Source organism: Strongylocentrotus purpuratus, unplaced genomic scaffold, assembly GCF_000002235.5.
Source record: "Strongylocentrotus purpuratus isolate Spur 01 unplaced genomic scaffold, Spur_5.0 spur5_scaffold_20, whole genome shotgun sequence".
In the NCBI taxonomy this organism is placed as follows: Eukaryota; Metazoa; Echinodermata; class Echinoidea; order Camarodonta; family Strongylocentrotidae; genus Strongylocentrotus; species Strongylocentrotus purpuratus.
In genome coordinates, this window is record NW_022145606.1 from 49,193,873 (window position 1) to 49,218,017 (window position 24,145).

Genomic DNA, 24,145 nt, shown 5'->3' on the forward strand with positions numbered 1-24,145 from the left:
CTTGCCACAACCTGATAACTCAATGTTTATATACATCTTCTTGTACATATATCATACATGTAAGTTTTAACTGTCGTAGAGTTGTAATAAAACCAATGATACTATATGCATTGTATCTTTATGTCTTTGCTATTTTTGTTTTCTATTCCCATACACATTTGTATTCATAACAATTTTTCCTTTAAACCACCACTATTAAAGAACCATTTCTTTCTAGCATCACCCTTTTTTCTTCCTTTTTTGTATCGTTGTTACGCCCCATAAAAATCAACATCATATCATATTTAAATCATTAAATGAGTAAGATGTGTACTGTATTTGTGTGAATAACAAATGAAACATTCTACTTCATCTATAGGGCAATCCCCATACATGATACAAGTGCCATCATAAATATATGATAGAAACAACTGGTATACACTCCAACAATGATCAACCACATATTTTGTGTAAAATGCATATCAATACAGAATGAAATAATGAAAAGTAATAAAGTTACCTAAGGCAGCTGTAAAGATTAACACGATGGAATTATCACTTCAAGATTACTTAATCTTCCAACACAACATGCATCTTTTGTATGGACTTCGTGAATTCTTTCGTCACACAAACCTATTTACAATACAATAAATAGTGCTATTATAATATAAATCCAAGGTGTAGTTGTCGAAATAATGAATAATATAATGTGTGTATGTATATACATTTATACATATAAAGTACATATAATACAAAAGTTGGTACAGAATAAAGATATGCACATTTTTACAACAAGTCATTAATTAGCTTTATGCATTACATGGGACTCATTGGGTATATGTCTCATATTTAAATGGTGACGTGAAGTACTGACATAAATTGCATTATTTTGATATAAATGCTACGAAAATATAATGAATGATACAAAACGTAAGAAAAGGCCATTAACAAATAAAATGTTGTATCATGATTTTTATCCTCATCGAACAAAACCGGGTAAAATGAGACAAAACCGGGAGGGCCTGTTGCCCGAAAATATACTACATGTATTATTTCACGTTCTGTTTCCTTTTCCTTCATCTCTCCCCCAATCGAAAAAAAGGGGGGGGGGTGTGATGTACTCGGTGTTGAGGGCGTGTAAATAAGTGTGTTTAAAGATCCACAATAGCTGTAAGCATGCATTTTCTGCAGTATTTCGCCATCAAGATCATCCCATATACAAGTATTATGTTTGTACAAAGATTAGGGAAATAGTCCAATTGCAGATTTTAATTATTTTCAAAATTCAAATAGCTTTCCAATTTTTTGAAAAGGCAAACAAAAATATATGTATATTGTATATTGCATAGCGCTCATGTCTGTCAGATTTGACACTCTTGGCGCTCCACAATTATTACCCCGGCGCTCTAGCATTTCAAGGAAATAATTCCTGCCAGGTACCCATATACATCACCTGGGTTTAGTGTGGCAAATGTAGATCAATGTCTTAACAGAGGACATTAATCCTTTTCAAATATGTTCACAACATTTCCCAAAACAGCTGAGTTTTTATGAATCTACATCGTAGATCATCATTACATTTGATTCATAAAACAGTGCAAACAACGTATGTGTACATAAGTGTTTCTAAATCTTAACAACATGCTGCTAAGATAATTTGAGAAAAAAAACTGTAATAAGGAGTGCTATTAGTCCAAGTACGATGATGGAAATGAGGCAAGATTTACATTCAATAACATAATTACCAATGACAATGCATAAAGCTGGTTAGCAGGGGCCTACATTATCTAGAAATGAAGATGAAATCAATTTAACTTCATTTCTCCTGGAAGTTAACATGTTGACTACTGATTTTAATAACATATTCCCCATAATTTGAATACAAAACTAGCCCGGTTCCAGTAGGAAATGGGTTAATAAATACCAGGAAGTAGATCAGGTATACATCAGGTATGAGACAATGCAGCATTTCAACTTGACCGGGTAGTGTGTAGTCATCACTGGAACTCATCCAACGTGAGAACAAACAAATGATGTCAGGTACAGCTGCACTGTGGCTCAATCAGTATGGGTAATGAAGAACACCTTTCTAAATAAATTATTCTGAAAGAGAAAACATAATGAATTACGATAAGAAGAATAATATTCAACGACATAGCAGTGCATTGTTTACATATTCATTGGATTTTACATATAAATGATAATTTGAAATCATGCGAGCCAAATATTGGTATGTAATGGTGACCAGCAGCAGTGGTAGATCCAAGATTTTGTATAGGGGGGGGGGGGGGGAGGAGGGGTAGTGAGCACTTCAAATTTGTTTTCATTTTTGCCCCCGGAAAATTTGAAAATCGCGCCGGCCGATATTTCGCTCAGTGGGGGGGGGGGGGGGGGGGACAAGGTGCGCCCCCCCCCCCTTGATCCGCGCCTACTGCGACACAACAATAGGCTAAGAGAGTGTAACTGTAAAAATGAAAGATTCAGCAGTAGTGTCCTAACACTTTTTTGTTTTCTTTTTTTGCCCCCGGAAAATATGAAAATCGCGCCGGCCGTTATTTCGCTCAGTAGGGAGGGGGGGGGGGGGGGAGCACTATTTGTTTTCTTGTTTGCCCCCGGAAATTTGATATTTCGCTCAGTGGAGGGGGGGGGGGTGGGGGTAGCGAGCACTATTTTGTTGCCAGGGTTGGAGGCCTGTCTTTTGTTTTGCCAGAGGGGGGGGGGGGGGGGGGGGGGTGGTGGCCAAGGCCCGCTAGCCCCCCCCCCCCCCTTGATCCGCGCCTAGTCCGACACAACAATATGCTAAGTATAGAAATGAAAGATTCAGCAGTAGTGTCCTACCATATCTGGTGAGATCGATATATCGTAATTAATACACACTGGGAAACAAATCTCTTTTTATTTCGATAGAAATTGATACGATTGTATTTGATACATATAATTATGTTACCATCTATCTACATCTCACCCTCTGTGTTTTTAATAACAATGATAATAATAATAATAATAATAATAATAATAATAATGATGATAATAATAGTCAAACTTGTAGCGCTTAATACAACATTTATAATCGTTTTTAACTTTTTATAAACATTTATAATTTACACTGTAATTATAATTAGCCCATCATTGTATTCAATTGCTAATCTGCACATGAAAGTGCACACGTTCCGCTCCATGGAGAGAATTCTAGCTCAGGCGCCATTTTACAAGCTCACACAAGCTCCAACCACATTCACATTCGCTCTATACGGGCTTGCCCGGGTACCCATCAACACCTAGGTGGAGAGTGACAGATGTAGATTACTGCGGGATTCGAACCGCGAACCGTGTGATCCAAAGTCCGTTTCCGTATACACTGTACACCTCTCCTCTCTCTTTTCGTCTGTCTCCCCCTACCCCCTCTCTCTCTCTCTCTCTGCGCGGTTGCGCAATTGTTGTAGAGGATTATAAAATGTATTTTGTAACAGTTGCTCAATATTTTCTGTACAAGTAAATAAATAGTTATATGGATTGCAGTCGAATCGTATCATTATTCATAGAAAGCCACCATGTCGAACTTTCCTAACATTCGAACTTTCCTAAACCCCTCCCCCCCCCCTCTTTCCCTCTCCTTCCTATACCTCTCCCTCTCCCTCTGTATCCTTCTAAATCTCATCATATTGATCTGCTAGTTTTGTCCTTCCCTCTCTCCCCTTTCTTATTTTTTCTCTCCTCCTCCTCTCCTTCTACCTATCTATTTATTTAATAATTCAATGATACAGTACGTGAAATTATTTTACATTGAAATATCTTGTTTATATATTCTCTGTATGAAACAAAATTATGAATGAATAATATCAATGACATAGCGAACTATTTATTCCTATGATATACCAATACTTCTTACCTACAACTTTTTTTCTCTCTCTCTCTCTCTTTCTCTCGCTCTAGATGTATCTCCCCCGTCGCTTTCTTCTTGGTCTCATTCTATTCCTTTGCCAGTTTCCCTCTTTCCGCTTTTATCATTCCTGTTCTTCCTTCACCCTATTATGTTCATTTCTTTCCTGTTCAGTATTGATTAAGTGTTGCAGTACGTCACCTGTTATATACATGTATATATATTCCGTGTAAATTAAAGACAGATATGTGATCTATAAGAGCTATGGCCAAAGTATTAACCTATGGTGTACCTCCCCTCTCCTATCAACCCTCTTCTACCTCTCTGGCTCTCCAAACTTGTTTCCTTCCTCGGTCGCTCTGCTTAGCCTTGTTCTCTACTCTTCTACATCTCTTCTCTCCTCTGCCTTTCGCTTCTTCTATTTCTCATTAATACTGAAAAATTGACATGGTCTATATATATCTTTTTTTTACAATTTGGAAATATTTTGTTAACCCATTGGCTAAGTCAAAGGAATGAAATATCATGGAATGTTCTCAATAAACCTATTAGTCAATCATTCAGTTGTACAAAAGTGCATACATCAGAGATGAAAATAGGCAGTTAGAAAAACAGGAAAAGGGAATTCATAAAAAAGGAAAAGGTCATTTGTCAAAGTAAAAGGCACCTTGCAAATTTGATGAGGGGACATAAAAAAGGGGAAGGGACACTTATTGAGGAAAAAACAGCGGCACAATAAAAATGAAAACTTTTCTATCGTAAAAGCAAGCGCTTCTGGTGTACTTGAAGAAGAAAAGAAACAGGGGGGCATTGTGCCCCCTCCCCATGAGCGCCGACTCTGATGCAGATAAAGAACGCCCCAAAAAGAGAGAAAGAGACAACCGGAGAGCAACATGGGGGGGGGGGGGGGCAGAATTAAAAAGTATACAACATTAAACACAGACATAATCAATGGTACAATTAAGAAATGGCTTAAGAGTGGTAGCACAACTGAAAATAATGAATGGGCTCCAGTTATAACGTGAGTAGCACCCCGCCCCCCCCCCCCCCCCCCCAAAAAAGAGCCAACAATGAAGTGATTGAACAAATAAACTTCTCAATTTCATGCAAGGAATAAAGATAATAAATCATACTTATAATCGTACCATCGAAACAACACCCAAAACAAAGATATATTTGATTAAATATCTGATAGAATGTTGAAGTGCAAATCCAGACAGAGGAAACAAAGTGAATTACGTGTAAAAAACGTAATAGGAACACATGGGAGAGAGAACATATAAATTATTTCATTTAGCAACGTTTTGATATTCTTCTGAGCATTTGGAGTCTAGGAAATGGGATAACAATCATCAACAACACTAAATACAGAGACCCGGGACAGAGACAAAAGAGTCCCCGTCTGACGAAGACCAGCCGCGATTTGAGCTATGTCTCTCTCTCTGCATCATCGATAGTGATATCAATATCTCCCAAGCCAGGAAACTCAAAATATAAAACAGTTTAAAAAACTTACGAAGCAGAAGGGGATGATTTTACAAGAAAAAAAAATAACACTAAGGAAACGTTAACAAAGAAAATGGGCCAAAAATGGAAAGAAAATTTAGAAATTGAATATTAAAAACGATAATACAGAACAATATTTGCATAATAGCGGTCATTATACAGATGAAAATAAGAAATAGTGAAAGTGTACAGTGCACACAACGTGGAACGATACTTACATGATGAATATGCACAGAGAGGTCGCCAGATGATGATGCTTGAAGACCTTTGAGATGAGATTCCACTCTGCCGCCCTCTCTAGTTCCACAACACTGTAACCTATGTTCAGAAAACAGAGTGATGGGGTAAGGTGTTAGACTAACGAAAAAGAATTAGAGAAAGAGAGAGAGAGAGCGATAAGGGAGGGGGGGGGGTCATATATATATATATATATATATATATATAAACAGAGAGGAATACTACCGTTTCTCAGACCGTCTGCTACGGACGTGCCTCCTCCGAGCTCCGGTGTTCGATCGAATTGAATTGAATCTTCAATTGACACTAAATGTACTCAATTTTCTTTTTGGATTGCCAACCCCAGTCTTTCTGGAATATACATGTTGTGAATTCATCATACTACTCTTCGGAATTTAATTTGTGGAAAATATCAAAATTGTTTCTCTGATTGTCGGAAACCACGCTCAATTTTGTATTTGGCGCGAAATATATCACGTGAACAAGCGATTGGTCTCAGTGAAAGGAAACCAATTATCTCTTTCCGACCCAACTCCGTATAGTATTTGAATTGTTTTTGTGTATTGGGATTGCCAGCAAGAGGTACGCAATATTTTCGGGCATTTTTCTGCACTGCACTGTATGCTACATTAACCAACAGAATTAACTTAGGAGCAACACCCATTCCCAAAGTCCGCCTGATATGGCGGGGGGGGGGGGGGGGGGGGGGGTAAGAGGACACATTTTTAATTTTTTTTTGGTCCCCAAAAAATCGAACGACTCGGCAGGTCGCTGAATAAGCGGGGTAGGGGGGGGGGTGGGGGGTAAGAGGACCCCTTTTTTGTGTGTTGGGTCCCCTAAAAATCGCAACGACTCAGTCAGGTGTGAAGAAGACCACCCTTTCGACCAATGTCCCAGAAAATCCAATCCCTTCTGTGTTAACTGCAAAGGAAACCACTCAGCAGCATTCAAAGGGTGCATCGAAGCCAAAAACGCAAGAATTGTCCAAGAAATCCGCTTGGAAAAGAAAATAAGTTATGCCGAAGCCACGAAACATTTCAAAGAGGCAACAAAAGTAGAGGAAAAAACTAACTCTAAGGAATCGAGCACAAACGGCAATAATAAAGTACCCACAAGCAAAGAAAAGAAAGAAACAAAGAGTAAACAAATTCCCACACAAAGCAGACCAAATACAAAATATACACAATACATTGAAATAGAAACCAATCAAAGCGAAAGTTTGATTACCCCTTCCGTATATGTAAAACAGTGGAGAATGCAACATTCCAACAGTGGTGGTAAACCCAACATCATTACCACAGCCAAGAACACTGATCTCCCAGAGAGAAGTCACATCTCCCTGGATCTCCTAATGTTTTTTTTCCGTGTCATAGAAATAATGCAACAAGACATCCCACGAACACAACAGATGAACAAATTTCTCGCAGAAGCCCAGCATTGTCTCAATATATTACCTGAAGAGCTAGAAATAATGAAACACCATGGAGAACATAATTAAAATTCTCCTTTTCATGGCGGCACTTTCCATACTACTATGGAATGCCCAAGGTCTCCAAGGGGGGCACGGGGACGAACTAGTTCAATTGCTACTGTCACGCAGGAATAACCCTTACCATATATTGTGCATTCAAGAAACGTGGTTGACAGAAAATAATATATTATAAATACCAAATTATACATGTATACCACGCAACAGAAAAACCGGAGTGAGAGGCGGATGCGCCATTTACGTACACAACTCTGTATATTTCAAAAATATAACACTTCATAATACCTTTGAATTGCAAACTATTCAACTGCACCTCAAAAATTCCTGCATGACAGTAGTAAATTATTACAATCCATGTCAGCGATTAGACATAGATACCCTTAAGGCCATCATTCCAGAATATGCTATCCCAAAGTACCTGCTAATCCTAGGAGACTTTAACAGCCATAACTCATTATGGGGCAGTAACACTACCGATGTAAATGGCCGCATCATAGAAGAATAAATATTATCATACTAAACGATGGATCAGGTACGAGAATGGATCACCATACGGAAAAATTATCCTGTCTAGACCTAAGCTTAGCAACACCCTCCATAGCTTATAGATGTCAGTGGAATGTAAAGCAAGATCAGTTAGAAAGTGATCACTTCCCTATAGAAATACAAATCAATCTACATCCTGTAGAAGAAATACATGAAAGAGAATATACAAAACGAAACGAACCATATCTTAGTTACAAAAAAGCAGACTGGAAAGCATTTGAACAATTATGCGACATAGAACTGTCCAATATAACTCCAAATGAAAACACATAAGAATACTACAACGAATTCATACACGTCACAAAGAAAATTATGAAGGAAACCATACCAACAGTAACTAAAAACCATAAACCACACAATCCATGGTGGAATGAAGACTGCCAAAAGAGAATTAAAGAACGAAACATAGCCAAAAATAAAGCCCTCAAATACATGACGAAAGATTATCTCTACGAATACCTAAATAAGAAAGCCCTTACACAGAAAACAATAAGAGAAGCAAAAAGACAACATTGGAACAAATACTGCTCCAGGCTTAACCCATAGCCTGCCATGAGGCTGCATGCACGCTACCTATTGAGTGCCATGTGCGTGCAAGGGCGCTTTTGTAATAGCAGTTATTGTTCATGCTCATTGGGCTGTGCTGTGTGTTTTGCACTCGCCATTCATAGAACCATCGCGTTAATCAGATTATCTCCAAAACAACCTGGCACAATGGGGAAAAGCCCTGTGGCACGATAAGAGATTCACTCCGACTTCAGAAATTTGGAAAATGATAAAAAGATACAACAATATCATACCAAAAAAAAAGAATGCTTACCAACACTAAAAGAAAATAATATAGAATATATTACCGATCAGGAAAAGGTCAATAAGATAGCTGAAGATTATACTTACGTAACTAAACACAAAGTTGACCTTAGCTCCCAACTGTACACTCACGTAGCAAATAATATAGAGAAAATTTTCCCTCAGTCCTAAACGACAATTTCACACTATCAGAATTAGAAGCAGCAATCGAACGTCAAAATTCCTCCTCTTACCCCCGGACACGATAATATTAAATATTTAATATACCAAAAACTCACGAAATCAGCAAAACAGACCATGCTAAATTTGATAAATCAAATTTGGAGCTCGGGGCAAATACCAAGGCAATGTAAACACTCAATTATTGTCCCAATCAAAACACCTAACAAAGAACCACATAAAGTATCATCGTATAGACCAATTGCACTCACAGTTTGTTTCATCAAACTATCTGATGGAATGTCCAAAATATACAATAGAAAGAGCAATGCTGATAATGGAAAGTGATATAACGAGCCCAAACGAAATAATGAAACTCCTAAAATCAACAAAAAGTGTGACACAGAGAGCATTGATCCGCTTCGTTCGTAGAACGAGGCGTTTTGAGTGTCCCTACTAGAATTTTTTATTTTTTTTGCACATATCGCATGACAACCAAATGCTCAAAGATGTTGATACCTACTTTGATAGAAAAATAAGGTTTTACAAAATAGAAAAATACTAGAAGAGAAAAGGAAAGAAAGAGTAAAGACGGATTGAGGAAGGTAAACCCCAAACAATTAAGATACTCTGAAGATATACCCCAGAATCCTCTCACCGGCACCAGAGTTGCCTAGGCCAATGATGGCCGAGAAGATTGCGCAATGTACCTCGCCGTTCTGGCAGGAAGGAAGGTGCCAATTGCGGTGAGGGGTTTTCATGGACCAGTAGATCTGAGATTATATTATCCAAAAAAAAGAGAAGAGTACGAATTTACAAATAGTATTACAAAAAAGGAGAAAGGCGTAAATATTCTAAAAAAGAATGAAACGCCGATAATACCAAACAACAACAACATAGAGTAGAGATCGAGACACACAAAGAACAGAGAAATTAAGAAAGAGAAACAGACAGAGAATGCGTAAAATATGATACTCTTAGGGTGGTATTCTCGAAAGCGGCCTAAGTTAAACCTGGCCTAACTTAGTCCGCGGTTTAGTTAGGCCAGGCTTAACTTAGGCCGCTGACCTAATCAGTTAAATTTTGGCCATTACAAGCAGTGGGTTATTGATGTAGACGATTCCTCATGTACCCTTTACAGTTCATGTTATGTTATTACCAAAGATGAAAAAAGCCGGTCAGTCACTCAATAGTGCATGTCTGACAGTGAAGTCTAGCAAGTAAACGGGTTTCCGTGCATAATTTGAATATTAGGACACTGCTACGTTTAAATCTCACAAATAGGACATATATGACATATTCATAATTCCTGCAAAGTTCTACAGAATTTGATGTTGGCTGCAAAAGGGACATGGGAAGTGATCCATATACATTATAAGATCAATTTCATCTCCTTTTTTTTTTTTTTTTTTTTTTTTTTTCTTTTTTTATCCCAGAGACTGTTTATTTCGGTAAATAAATAAAGAAACCGAACGAGTATTTCAGCTTTCCTGCATTAATTTTTTTATTTGAAAGGAATTATATTATATTCTATAATTTTGTTCGTGTTTATATTCTGGTGTATAAAAAAAAAAACATTAAGAAAAAGAATCCATGATATGATATGTGATATGTATTTAAACGTTGTTCAATTTCCTCTCAGTGTATTAATAGAGGGTTTCTCAATGAAACAGTTTTTTTTACTGAGAAAGTAACCCTCTTGAAATAAAACGAATTAAAACAAAAATCATCCCATTATTAATTCGATATGTTCAAGCACTGATTTGCTTGTAAGGCGTAAATGCCGTAAATGAAGGCTAACAACTTTTTTATGTATCAGAGAATCGAGAATTTTGTACAAAATTAAAGGCTAATTTTGTGCCATTAATTATCTATTTGTTTATAAATTTGTGCCCTTACTCCATTCACATACTCTCTCTCTCTCTCTCTCTCATTAACACACAACCACACTGCTATCACAACTCTTTGCTTTCTGTCCCTTTCAAAGTGATTGTTTTGTTCTTTTACATCCCCCCCCCCATAACAAAACAGTTATAATAATAATAATAATAATACATAAATAAAGTAAAAAATCCAAATATTTACCACTGGCTTCTAACAAAATTATTGCTAGGTTATCTGATCAAACAAACACACCATCATTGAATCATATATCATTGCCCTTTATCATCATTTCATAATTACTAGTTATGTGTTATCGCATAATCTCATCCATTCATTTTTTTCGTATTACATGACAAACGATAAATTACTCAAATACAAAATAACATTTACATACATTTTTCAAGCTTTAAAGTCTTATAGCTATTCTTATGCTTTAATGCATGAAAATCTACATTTTATAAATGATGAGCAATAGCAATTAATTTCAAGGGATACAATAAGAACATTTCCAATGACACAAATGAAAGTACTGCTCTTTAAGTGACAACCGGTTGTTAAAACTATTGCAGCTAATATCTGCCACTGTCTAGTCGAGGTACATGTACGGTACATTAGTGGAGATTAAAAGAGTAAGATTTGTCGTAATGATTGCTATAACTAATATGGTTGTTAATATAAGGGTAATACACATTGCCATGTAAGGTCATGCAGTTGATGAAAATGGGTTTTTCTTGATACAACAGTTTGTCTATACAAAGTTAATCATCATTTTTTTTTCTATCAGCTTTGAGAATTTTTTAAGGACAACATGAATCCGAGTTGATATATTATTTCCTACCGGACAAATCTGTTTTCACTGCAATTACAATGTTCGGTTATTTATTTTGTATTTGTTCTTGTGCAATTGCTAAGAATATCCAATTCAGGTATCAACAGGTAATTATCGACACAAATTCTTGCCAACACAAACTCTACTAAGAGTTCCAAATAGGCCCTCAAATTGGCCCACTGCTGCCCCCTATGAATTGCTACTTTAAAATTTCCAATTTGATATTTTAAGATTCATCGCCATTAACGGATTTATCTAGGTAATGTAAGTTTAGAAACAACAGCCTCCATGAAAGAATCATAGCTTTTTAGATCAGCAACAACACTTAGCGAGATATTTCTCGAAAGTGCAGGCTTAAATTGCAGAGCTATTAAACTTAATATGGATTATTACTTTAGTTTTATCTTTCAACTGTAAATAGTTGTTTTCTTCTTTCTTTTCCAAGATTCTACGATTCTATTTAAAAGAATAGAATTGTTGGAAGTATCATTAATTTGTTTACTTCCTTTAAAACATTACTTGATGAAATATTGTCAAACCAATGATTCCATACTCGATGGCAAATTGTAGTACACAGACTGGAGCACTTTTAATATCTTCAGATGAATTTATTTGAAAATCTGTTTCACCGGAAGTCGTAATTAATGAGAAAGCGACTATTCCACGATCTGTTTAGCATTGTGGTCCCTCTTGCTTAGAGCTGGAAAAGGGAGCTTGAATATGTAGGCTGCCTGATGTTCCATATGAAGAATAATGTTGCAGGGGATTCAAGCTCTGCAGTCTAGAATTTGAAATTGAAAGTTATGTAATACAAATATTAATAAATACTAGTGTAATTTTTCAATCTATAGACTATACAAATTTTGTATTTCTAGTCATGTCAATTTCTTTTATTGGAAAATACATCAAGAAGAAGGATAATGAACATATTTTTTTAAATATTGATACGAAAGCAGTTTTAGTTAGAAAAGATAATAAATAATTTATTTAAGGCTTTGGAAACAAAAAAGAATCTTTTCATAATCATTTTGTGTATGTTTTATACAATAGTTTGGGTAAAATCGTAATTAGACCTCTAACAAGGACTATGATAACTGTACTTGCTTAAAATTGTTTTTCTTGATTGCTCTAGGGGCAATGATGACAGGCACAAAACATACTGATAAGATCAATTATTTTAACTGATACCGCTCACCTTTTCAACTTGAAGAGATGGAAAACACCTTAGGTATGAAAGTCCAGATGCCATGAGTTTGCAGTTCATGTAGATACCACAGATCTTTACTTTGCAACCTAAGATTTAAAACAGAGATATACATATACCATAAAGAGAGCAAATATATTTCACAGAAAAAATAGTTGTCACTTTAATGTGTTCAACTGAACAAAAGTACATTTTCATCACTGATCAATTGTAATTTAAATGTATTTGGGTCAAACCACTATGTCACGTAACTAACCACATTTAAAGTTTTTGAAAATGTGATATTTGGTACGTGGAACTTTTTTTTGAATAATACACATTTTTGATTCATCTTGATTTTGATTTTGATCCCGAACATTATTTTAAAATATTGAACTTGAATGTGCTAATCTTAAACTGTAGCTTTCATTTGTTATCTGACTCTACAGCAGTCTAATCTTAATCTTAGATAATCTGATCTTGAACCAAACCCTATTGTACAGAGAATTGATAAAAATACCCTCTGGTGAATAGAAGAGAAAGAAATACCTAAACTGGTATATAACAAACAGGTTGAAACTTACATCATGCATAGAGTTTGTTCAACCACATCTTTATACTTTAATTGCTGCCCTATGCTATACACTATTGATCAGAATCTGGCTGATCTAGTAATTTATCTATGTTTCTTTTTACCTGTCATGGTTGGCTTCTTCTTAAATTAAGAACACATAATTTTCAGTTTGTTATTGTAAAATCCAATATCCGGTATCTTAACCCTTTATCATAAATGAATATCAAGACTATAAACTCAACAACAAGTTAGTAATTCATATCTATGCAGGTCTAGAAGAAGAAAAAAAAAAACCCTCACCGTTTTAATGTCGGTGTTCAAACTTTGCTAAGAAAATCACATCAAAAGGCCACTTAGCACAGTAGAATCTGCAGTACCTTGAACTGGATTACATTATGCAGATCCAAACCCTTTCCTCGGGCCAAGGTAGGATGAGAAGTTAGTCCAAGACGTTGAAGACACGATGAGAGAGAAGTTTTAGACTAGAGGTCTATTTCTTGGATATGACTCAAATGGCCAGGTCCACTCCATCTCTGACTCTGAAAGAAAAACAAAACAGGAGAGCTTGATACATGAGCCTAATACTAGACCTACATAACATTCTACATCTAGTCTAAAATCTAACTTTTTACTGTTAGACGTAGACTAGATCTAACTCCTGTTAATTTAGATGTCACAAAAATACAAGTAGTCAACTACATCTATGACTCAGGGACTAACTCTAACTCCTAACTTATCTAAGTTAGTCCTGCACAAAGGGTGCAGTGTGAAGACTAGGTCTACATCTATCCTAGATCTGGTATCATGTAGACTAAATGATACATCAAGATCTTAATCAAGATCTAACCTGGTCTTCGGTCTGATACCGTAGAGTCGTATTTTCTAGCATAAAATGTTGAAGTTAAAGCAATGATCTCGTTAATTGTTATTATTAACACAAAACAATGGCGACCGCACTGCCTACCGGCAACAAAACAAAGTAGTATAGCCTGGATCTAGGCCTAGATTTGGAATCTAAGCCTAGACTAAATCTAAATTTTAAGCACTAGACTTATCGACGAAACCATACAACACGATGATTCCTAAAGCCGTGGTAGACCTATTTTGTTATCAAATGAAAGAATAAACTATATTTCTTACATGTCCTAACCAAATATTCAACATCGTTAGACAAGTAGAACTAGGCTACAGTTAAACATGCATGAATGTAGGCTATATGAATTGGACGGAAATGCACGAACCGGTGCAATTCGAAGAGTTAACTTAAGTTTCGCTCAGTTGGAGAATGCTTTCAGTTGATATTTATTCCAAATAACGTTCGGTTACAAATGAGAGGAATACTTTCCTTCTACCAAAATAACAATTTTTGTATCAACAGAACGGAATTTACCTACTTTTCGAGGACCTTTCTTGCAGTAGTGTAGCGACGCAATGTTGTGGTTGATTGACCCAACACCGACTAGCCTTTATTACAGAGCCCTTTTACATTTAACCTAATATTTATTAAAATCAATTCTAGTTTAAATTTGAGTCGATAAAACAGCTCACGAGCATTAGTTTTAAGCCAAAAGTGATTCAGCCTTAAAAGTTGATTTTTTAAATCGAAATTGATTGTAGTTGATGAAAAACCCTCCAGGGGGGAGAAAAGGGGAAAATGAGTCATTTCCCCTATCTTGGCATTGCTTAAGCTTCAAAATTCACAAATTCTGAGTCGAAGAGTAAGAGCTGACGTTGGCAGGGGGGGGGGGGCATACCTGCAACCTCATGGAACTTGATGTTCTTTAGACGATGCATCAAACAAAAGATGTAGAATAATTTTAAAAAGGACAGTTTGCCTTTAACGGTTCATTGCAGCTAGAGCACAAAACCTTTTAATTCGCTGCCGGTATTCGGTGATTCGCCATTCTGCCTAAAAAATCAAACACGTACTTGCAACCCAAAATATTGATACTGATGATAATTAATCAGATAGTGACAATGATAACATGATGATGATATTAATAGTAGTAAACGCAATAATAATAAATGATGATAATGATAATAGTAGTGGCAAAATAACAATAATAATAGACCTAATAATATTAATAATAATAATAATAATGACAATTTATGATAATGATAATTAATTTAATCAGGATATGATTTTTTTTAAAGTCAAAATGGACTTACATTATTTTACCTTCCGACGGTTTATAATAATACATGTAACTGTATATCAAAATTTTGGATTTTCAATACAGGTATTCAAATTCAATCTATTCATTGCGATTGTACATTAAAATTCTAAAATAACAATTGAGAGCGATAATCAAACAAAGAAAACCCATCCTAACTTTCAGTCAAACACTTGGAAGTTACACCCATGTTTTAACCTTTGCATCCCTTCAAGCATTCGTACCATTATGCTTTTTCACGGCAGACTAACTAAACAGGATCGTCTAGTAGGATTTTAATCTATTTTATACAAGATTTAAACAAGAACCTACCACAGCTCTGACATCGTCTTGAAATGTCTGCAGCACACGACGAGGTAAACCAAGTCTTCCTCGTCTGTGCCCTCCACTCCATACAGACCTAGCACCTGCAGGTTCTTGGTTTGTTCTCTGATCACAAGACCCAGTCCTCTCATCGTCTCTCTCGATACACTCTTCTTCTCTGATGGGAGCCATGACGGTGCTGTAATGGTGATGCGTGTGAGCTGCTGTCCTCCGGTCCGACGAAGACCAGCCGTGAACTGGGATATGTCTCCCTCTGCATCATCGATACGGATATCGATCTCTCTCAAGCCAGGAAGCGATGAGAGCAGACCTTCATAGCTTTGTGACGTCACACTCTTAGCTGATAGCTTTGTGACGGATGGAAGCTCAGGAGGAGATGGAGGGAAACTGAGAGAGGAGTCTGAAATGCTGAGATGGTTCAGTGAGATGTAGGATCTGAGACAGGACAATAATCTGGCAGTCATCTCGGTAGATAGCTGGCATTTCTCTACGAGGAGTTGACCATTATCCTGGAATGAGAAAGTAATTTGATATGTTAGACATATAATAAACAACAAATATTTGAAATGGGAAGAATTGAAGGGAAGGCACCGTGCTTTATGAAGTTGACATTATAATTCAGAAGCAAAAACAAAAACGTTTGTATTATTTATATTCTCTTAAAATATTGCTGTACCTGTCAAGAAAAATGTCATTGCCCCCCCCCCCCCTCCCCCCCCCCCCCCTCTCTCTCTCTCTCTCTCTCTCTTCAAGAAACGGGTCGTCTTTTTATAATTTCTCCAATGTTTTCCTAATCCATTCACCCCTTTGAATCCTTATGTTAGATCTCGATCCTTACATACATACTAAACACAGGGGGTAATTTTCAGGAGGGTGGTTGTTCTCGGGCGTACTTTGTCCTACACCCATACAACAGTTGCTTTAAAACATTTGAATGATGGGAGAAATATGTTCTCGGCATTTAAGTGATTCAATTGTTACGTACGGAAATACATTAGTACCACCATGTGAATTAAAATTTAAGAGGAATTAAGTGGCGGCTCCCACATACTTACCTGGAGACATTGCAAAGTAAATGATTACTATATCAATACATGTGCAGGAATATTATTCTCTCTCTCTCTCTCTCTCTCTCTCTCACTCACTTTCTCTCTCTCTCTCTCTCTCTGTCTTTCTCTTTCTTTCTCTGTCTTTCTGTCTCCGCCTATGTCTGTCTCTCTCTCCTTCTCACTTCCATCCTCCTGCAATTATGAGTTTAATATGTACTTATCAAGTCCATAGATATTGTATATACGTTGTTTTTATTGTGCAGGGCGCTCACGGATAGCAGTTTGTAAACTGAAGAGGTAAGCCTGCTTTAAATAAAACGGTACAGATAATATACATATATATGGCCAATAAATCAATCACTTTGTTTTGCATATATGTGAATCTGATCTGCGAATGGCTGATTTTCATTTAGACCGTCAACCTGTCATTGCATGAAATGACGGACCGGTGGGTTGGTGAATGGCTCCAAACATACTGGTCATTTACGGTTTGTGTTAATGTTAATTTCGATTCTATTTTCAAGCTTTTGTAAATGTAGGGTCATCGGAAGCATAATCTTATAATCTTGTAGTTAACATGTACATGCAGCACCAACATCCAATATAATATAACAATAAACAGAATGCCACTATATTTTTACAAACACGCTATACACATTATATACATTTAAATACATTGTCTAATGATATGTGATTGTCCAAGGGGGTTATTTTCAGGGTGGGGTAATTGTCCCGTTGGTAATTTGCCAGGGGGAGGGAGGTGGGTGATTGTCCAGGGGGTAATTGTCCTCGAACCCTTGTATTCATGTAGCAATCGATATACTTAGTAGGTAACTTACATGCAAGGCAATCACCCTGAGTGACTTCTCTAACTTGTTAAGATAAGTGATGAGATGTCTTAGTCTACCGTCTGACTTTGTCCCACAGCCAAGAAGCCTGCAACATATTATACATGAATTTTTAAATTGCGTATAAAAAAGAGGAATGGAAAGAAGATGTTAATTGCACCCATTTGTAGATGAGTGCATGTACGGTTGAAGTGTACCGATCACCTGAATATTATTTGTGTGCAGCTAGAATGTATAAAATCAACACGAAAATAAATGACCTGGCATTATTTGGGTTAACGGTATGAAGTATGAAGAAATAGGTGGCAACATAAAAAGGCCGCGCACGAGACCGAATTCGGTCTTCGGTTCCTTGCGTGCCCTATTCTTCTGCAACCACAAGATATAACTTACACCCCCTTCACATAAACGGATTTTTCTTACGAGTCCTTACGGGTCGCACAAATTCACGGATCTTTCACGGATCCTTGAGATTTGGCCACTATGTAGGTCTACATTACGACCGATTTAAGAGTTGTTACGAGTTATCGTGATGTATAAAGGCAAAGTTCCACGATTTGTCACGAGTTGTCACGGATACTTACGAGCAACTTACGTGTTAGTTATTCTCCTTTCGTTAGTACAAGTCATCTAGTTAATTAGGATTTCTGATAGCATTTGTGTACATAATTGTATGGGGACATTACTGCATTTTCGAACACTTTAGCTGAGCTACCCTATTTTAGTAGAAGTGTCGAGTTTTATATGTCCAGTCAACCAACACTGTTTCCACTAGTAGACTACTCCTGCTTTTCGGCATCTACAAGAAACCTCCAGTTCTACTAGTGGTAAGTAACAATCGTTCATTCAAAGATTTGTTTACATATGTACGTCAAAGGCCAAAGGTCACACCTCATTAAATATGCAAAAAGGGATAATTATGTACATGAGAAAAAGCTGCAGTAAATATAGTATTGTATAATGGAGGTAACTTGCTCTGACGTATATAGGCCATTATACCCGGCGAGGGGATGCAACGCTTTGCATTGGTTGTTTAAATTGTTTTTTTAAACAGGCAACAGAGGCGGCACTCCAGCCGGTGTCCCTTTTCTTCGAGTACCTTAAAAGAGCCCATCTTATTTTTTGTAAGTGCCCTTTCTTTTTCACTTTTTATACAGACAATTCCCCAGTTTTCTTTCCAATAAGTGCCCCGTTTCCGTTCACATAAATGCTCTTATCACCTGTGATAAGTATCCCTATTCTAATCTGATAGTTGACCCTTTTGCTTTGACGAAATACCCATTTTCCTTAGTAATAAATGCCACTTTCTAGTGCGATATAAAGTGTCCATGTTATATACTATGGCACAGTGCCATAGCACATCACGAGCGCGAAGCGCGAAGTCCCTTGCGGCCGGGGTCCAGGGCCCGCCCAAGGGCCCTGGAAGCTTTAGGGTTTTAGATGCTCTCTGGTGCTATCTTAGCTTTATTTTTAAAGATATGACCACACTGTATGAGCCATAGTTTAATGATAAAGATCATGAATATTTTGGCTGAATAACTTACTTTTCATATGATATACAATATGAAATGAAAATGCTCCATTATTGTTTCTGATAAATCAATCATATTTGTGATGAATCTACAATTTTGAATTACATGATAATGATACAAGGTAGTCCTGGGCAAAAACGGTTAACTGACGTTTACAGGACCTTGTCAGTGAAGAAAATCGTTTGCGATAAAAAATTAAAAAAATTGGAACACACATAAAAAAAATATGACAAAATTGGATTGGTAAATGGTTTGCAGGTATGTGACAGCTGTCACAGGGGTCTGGGGGTGTTACGCCCCCAGCAGGGTCCAGGTGCAGTGCCTCAGTCTGGAGGGGAGTCTCCCCTGAAGGCAAGCCCCTAGCATTTCAAGATCTCCCATTCAGATTCTAGAGACCTTAGAAGGAAAAATCTTGTCAATTCAATCAGAATGTATTAAACTTTTCTCGCATATTGAAATGTAATGTGACACATGTTTAATATTCATGTACCTGAGCCTGAAACTTTTTGCAATAATTACATAGTGAATGATCATTCCATTTCTGAATCTGAGGACTGGCTAAGAAGATCCTCATCCAGACCTAGGATGTCAAGGGTGGACTTCACCTCCTGGTCTTCAGCTTCATCTTGCCCACTGGCACCTTCTTCACTTTGCCTGGTGACTGTCGTCGGCTTGTCATCATTCTGAGCTGCAGCACTGTGGGTTTCAACTTCTAGTCCATCAGTCTCTGTCGGCTACGATTTTTTTTTTTTTTTTTTTTTTTGTTATGGTTCCGACAGCCGGAAAAAATAGCCGGTTGCCGGCTATTAACAAGAACCCTGTGGCACGTGTTTCTTTCCATTCTATGAAGTGCCCCTTATCCTCCGTAATGAGTGCCGATTTCTAGGTATGAGAAATACCCATTTTGAGATCTGATAAGTGTTCATTTTACTTTGACAGATGCCCATCTTCCTTTCTAATTCGTTATGTGTTTGCATAACACATAATTTATGCTTGTAACAAAATGTTCATTCATACACTCAAAGACCATGTGATATATACATGTATGTTTTAATAAATGAATGATATAGTAACATAAGTAGCCTGATCAGAACAAAATGTCGCACTCCGTACAGATTTTCTATTTCTATGCGGGGTACAACACACGCAGAGTTGACATGATCGACCGAAGTGAAATACATATCAATACGAATCCCAACGCACGAGGAAACATGCACTTCTTTCAAAAATATGATCGTTCATATAGACTGACCTTCGACAGTAACAAACATGCGTTTTGGCATCATATTAATAAATTATTTTTTCTTAATGTTGACAATTATATTATTGAGATTATTGAGATATTCTCAGTTATTACTACTTATTTAAGACAAGATTTTCCAGGTGGAAAAAAGTGGTCAATTAAGCTGCAAACAATCTTTAATTGAGGAATTTAGTACATGTATAGGTCATACATCATAACAACGAGTAGGGCCTTATGTGATAACAGAAACAAAATAAAACCGTTGAACACTTACATGCAAGACAGCAAGATGATTTGTTTCGGTATATTTATAGCCTATTTGTTCCGGATAATGATACACATATATGTTTTGTACTGAACATAATGGCATTCAGACCCCTTGCTAGCTTTGAGAAATTCACGTCATCTGGTTGGTGAATTTGCTACTTTCCAGCTGACAGACTCTCAATCTATTGTTTGAACCATGAACGAAGTTATTAAATCAATAGTAAACATCCAATAAAACAGGTATATTTAAAATAAATTCACAACAAAAACAAAATTAAGCGCCTTTATTTAGAGGCTATGTGTCAATTGCCCTATGTAAACTAAAGCAAAAACACCATCTGAAGTTCAAGATGTTTGATACTGTTAGCATTAAAATGAGGTTATCATCAATGATTATTACAGGTACTATTAATGTTAATTATATCATCTATGTTATCAATACTCATTATTTTTTTTTTATTTATTTTTTTTTAAATTTATTTATTTATTATTATTATTATTATTATTATTTTTTTTTTTTTTTTTTGGGGGGGGGGGTACCAACATTATGATTATTATTAGTATAATTAATATTATTCACTGACTAAAGATGTGTACAATAAACTCACATTAGATGATTCATCGTCTCCACATGTTTGCAACACTCAACGAGTTTAACCAAGTCTCCCTCGTCCGTGCCCTTCACTCTGGATAGACGCAGCCACTGTAGGTTCTTGGTTTGTTCTCTGATCAGAAGACCCAATCCTCTCATCGTCTCTCTCGATACACTCCTCTTCTCGGATGGGAGTGATGACGGTGCTGTAATGGTGATGTGTGTGAGCTGCTGTCCTCCGGTCCGACGAAGACAAGCCGTGATCTGAGGTATGTCTCTCTCTGCATCATCGATAGTGATATCGATATCTCCCAAGCCAGGAAGCGATGAGAGCAGACTTTCATAGCTTTGTGACGTCACACTCTCAGCTGATAGCTTTGTGACGGATGAAAGCTCACGAAGAGATGGAGGGAAACTGAGAGAGGAGTCTGAAATGCTGAGATGGTTCAGTGAGGTGAAGGATCTTAGACAGGACCATAATATGGCAGTCATCTCGGTAGATAGCTGGCATTTCTCTACGAGGAGTTGACCATTATCCTGGAATTAGAAAGTAATTTGATATGTTAGCCATATAATAAACAACAAATATTGAAAATGGGTAGCATTTAAGGAAGGCCCCGTGCTTTATGAAGTTGACATTATAATTCAGAAGCAAAAACAGAAACATTTGTATTATTTATATTCTCTTAAAATATTGCTGTACATGTACCTAGATGCTGCTTGTAGGTGTCGGCTTGCATGGTGATGTAGATATACAGTAGATTTGCGGGTGCACCATTTGAGAGAGAGAGAGAGAGAGAGAGAGAGTGTTGAGGAGTCCTGAAAAGGACTCTGACTCAGTAATCTTTCTTGGGGGTGTGGTAGTCCTGAAAAGGACTGTTTGTTATCTTTCTTAACGTATAGTTCTCAGGAGAACTATAGCGCTTGGAGAGGATGAGTGGCTCGACGTTTCGAACAGGTTGACTATCCGTCGTCTCTCTCTCTCTCACATGGTGCACCCGCAAATCTACTGTATATTGCTGTACCTGTCAACAAAAATATCACTGAATCCCACCCCCCCCCCCTCTCTCTCTCTCTTGAAGAAACGGGTCGTCTTTTTATAATTTCTTCAATGTTTTCTTAATCCATTCACCCCTTTGAGTCCTTATGCCAGTTCTCGATCCTTACATACTAAACACAGGGGGTAATTTTCAGGAGGGTGGTTGTTCTCGGGCGTACTTTGTCCTACACCCATACAAACAGTTGTTTTAAAACATTTGAGTGATGGGAGTAATCTGTGCTCGGCATTTAAGTGATTCCATTGTTACGTACGGAATTACATTAGTACTACCATGTGAATTAAAATTTAAGAGGAATTAAGTGGCGGCTCCCACATAATTATCTGGAGACATTGCAAAGTAAATGATTACTATATCAATACATGTCCAGGAATATATGATCTCTCTCTCTCTATCTATCTCTTTCTGTCTTTCTCTGTCTTTCTCTGTCTGTCTATCTCCGCCTCTGTCTGTCTCTCATTCCTTCTCACTTCCATCCTCCTTCTCCTCCTCTTCCTTTTCTACCTCTCTCCCATTTTCCCCGTGTATTCTGTAGCGTACATGTACACTTTTCTAGGGGGAACAATGTTTGCTGACTCATGTTTCCTGTAATACCCTGGTACTCCATTGTTCTCCCTCCCCCTCTCCCTCTCTTTCTCTCTCCTCCCCTCTCGCTCTATCTTTACCAGCTTTATTTGCTCTCACTCAATCTATCTCAATTTAACATTCTCCAGTATATTACCTCATTTTGCTTTCAACGGCTGTAATTAGTGTTTGGACAGTATTAGATAATGTATCAACTGTATGTTTTGATCATACTATGCTGAAAATTAGTAACACTTTACAAATTTATATTAATTTTATGTCTTTCTTATGTTATTAACCTTTGTTTTCCTTATCTTTGTTTGTTATGCAATTATGAGTTCAATATGTACTTATCAAGTCCATAGATATTGTATATACGTTGTTTTTATTGTGTAGGGCGCTCAGGGATAGCAGTTTGTATTAGAGGTAAGCCTGCTTAAAATAAAACGGTACAGATAATATACATATATATGGCCAATAAATCAATCTCTTTGTTTTGCATACATGTGAATCTGATCTGCGAATGGCTGATTTTCATTTGGACCGTCAACCTGTCTCTTTAATTGCATGATATGACGGACCGGTGGGTTGGTGAATGGCTCCAAACATACCGGTCATTCACGGTTTGTGTTAATGTTAATTTCAATTTTATTTTCAAGCTTTTGTAAATGTAGGGTCATCGGAAGCATAATCTTATAATCTTGTAGTTAACATGTACATGCAGCACCTACATCCAATATTATACAAATAATGAATGGTTATGGGTTCAATAGTGCGAATATGTTCATGAGTTGCAAGATTAACATTCTATTCAACGAGGCGTCAGTCGAGTTGAATAGAATTAACGTTAATCTTTCAACGAATGAAGATATTTGCACTATTAAACGAATGAAAAACATTCATTATTTTTTTTATACAACATCGAAGAAGACCTAATAGAACGTTAATCAACAAATTATGCTTTACTCCTTATAAAAATAAATTAAAGTTCGAGTCAAGCCTTCACGATTACATGCAGATTGCCTTCGCGTCAGATACACGCAGGGATACGCGCACATGCAGCAGAGAGGTACGCAGTCTGCATATAACCAAAAATGCACGACCGTGCAATATACCATCTATTGAATATCATGTGACCAACAATCGTCCAATCAAATGACAAGGATCCACGTAGGTGTTGTATAAAATATAACAATAAACAGGATGCCAATATATTTTTACAAACACGCTATACACATGATATCCATTTAAATACATTTATGTTACACTGTCTAATGATATGTGATTGTCCAAGGGGGTTATTTTCAGGGTGGGGTAATTGTCCAGTTGGGAATTTGCCAGGGGGAGGGAGGTGGGTGATTGTCCAGGGGGTAATTGTCCTAGAACCCTTGTATTCATGTAGCAATCGATATACTTCT

At 36.9% G+C, this 24,145-nt stretch overlaps 1 protein-coding gene across 1 annotated transcript; it reads right to left on the reverse strand.

Annotated features, from left to right (window-relative positions):
• Positions 1-1,415: 1,415 nt before the first annotated feature.
• Positions 1,416-21,454, reverse strand: LOC100889208. Its single transcript, XM_030993546.1, has 5 exons — positions 21,122-21,454; positions 17,463-17,559; positions 15,563-16,083; positions 5,584-5,683; positions 1,416-2,082 (listed from the first exon to the last, which is right to left on the reverse strand). Exons 1-5 carry the CDS (start codon positions 21,262-21,264, stop codon positions 2,038-2,040), a joined length of 906 nt encoding a protein of 301 aa, XP_030849406.1. The 5' UTR covers positions 21,265-21,454; the 3' UTR covers positions 1,416-2,037.
• Positions 21,455-24,145: the final 2,691 nt, after the last annotated feature.

Coding starts and splice junctions, on each gene's coding strand:
- LOC100889208 (XM_030993546.1), bottom strand. CDS start 21,264: ATGAGAGGATTGGGTCTTCTGATCAGAGAACAAACCAAGAACCTACAG. Junction 17,560..21,121: donor GAGACGATGAATCATCTAAT/GTGAGTTTATTG, acceptor AATATGTTGCAG/GCTTCTTGGCTGTGGGACAA. Junction 2,083..5,583: donor TCTCTGTGCATATTCATCAT/GTAAGTATCGTT, acceptor TTTCTCTTTCAG/AATAATTTATTTAGAAAGGT.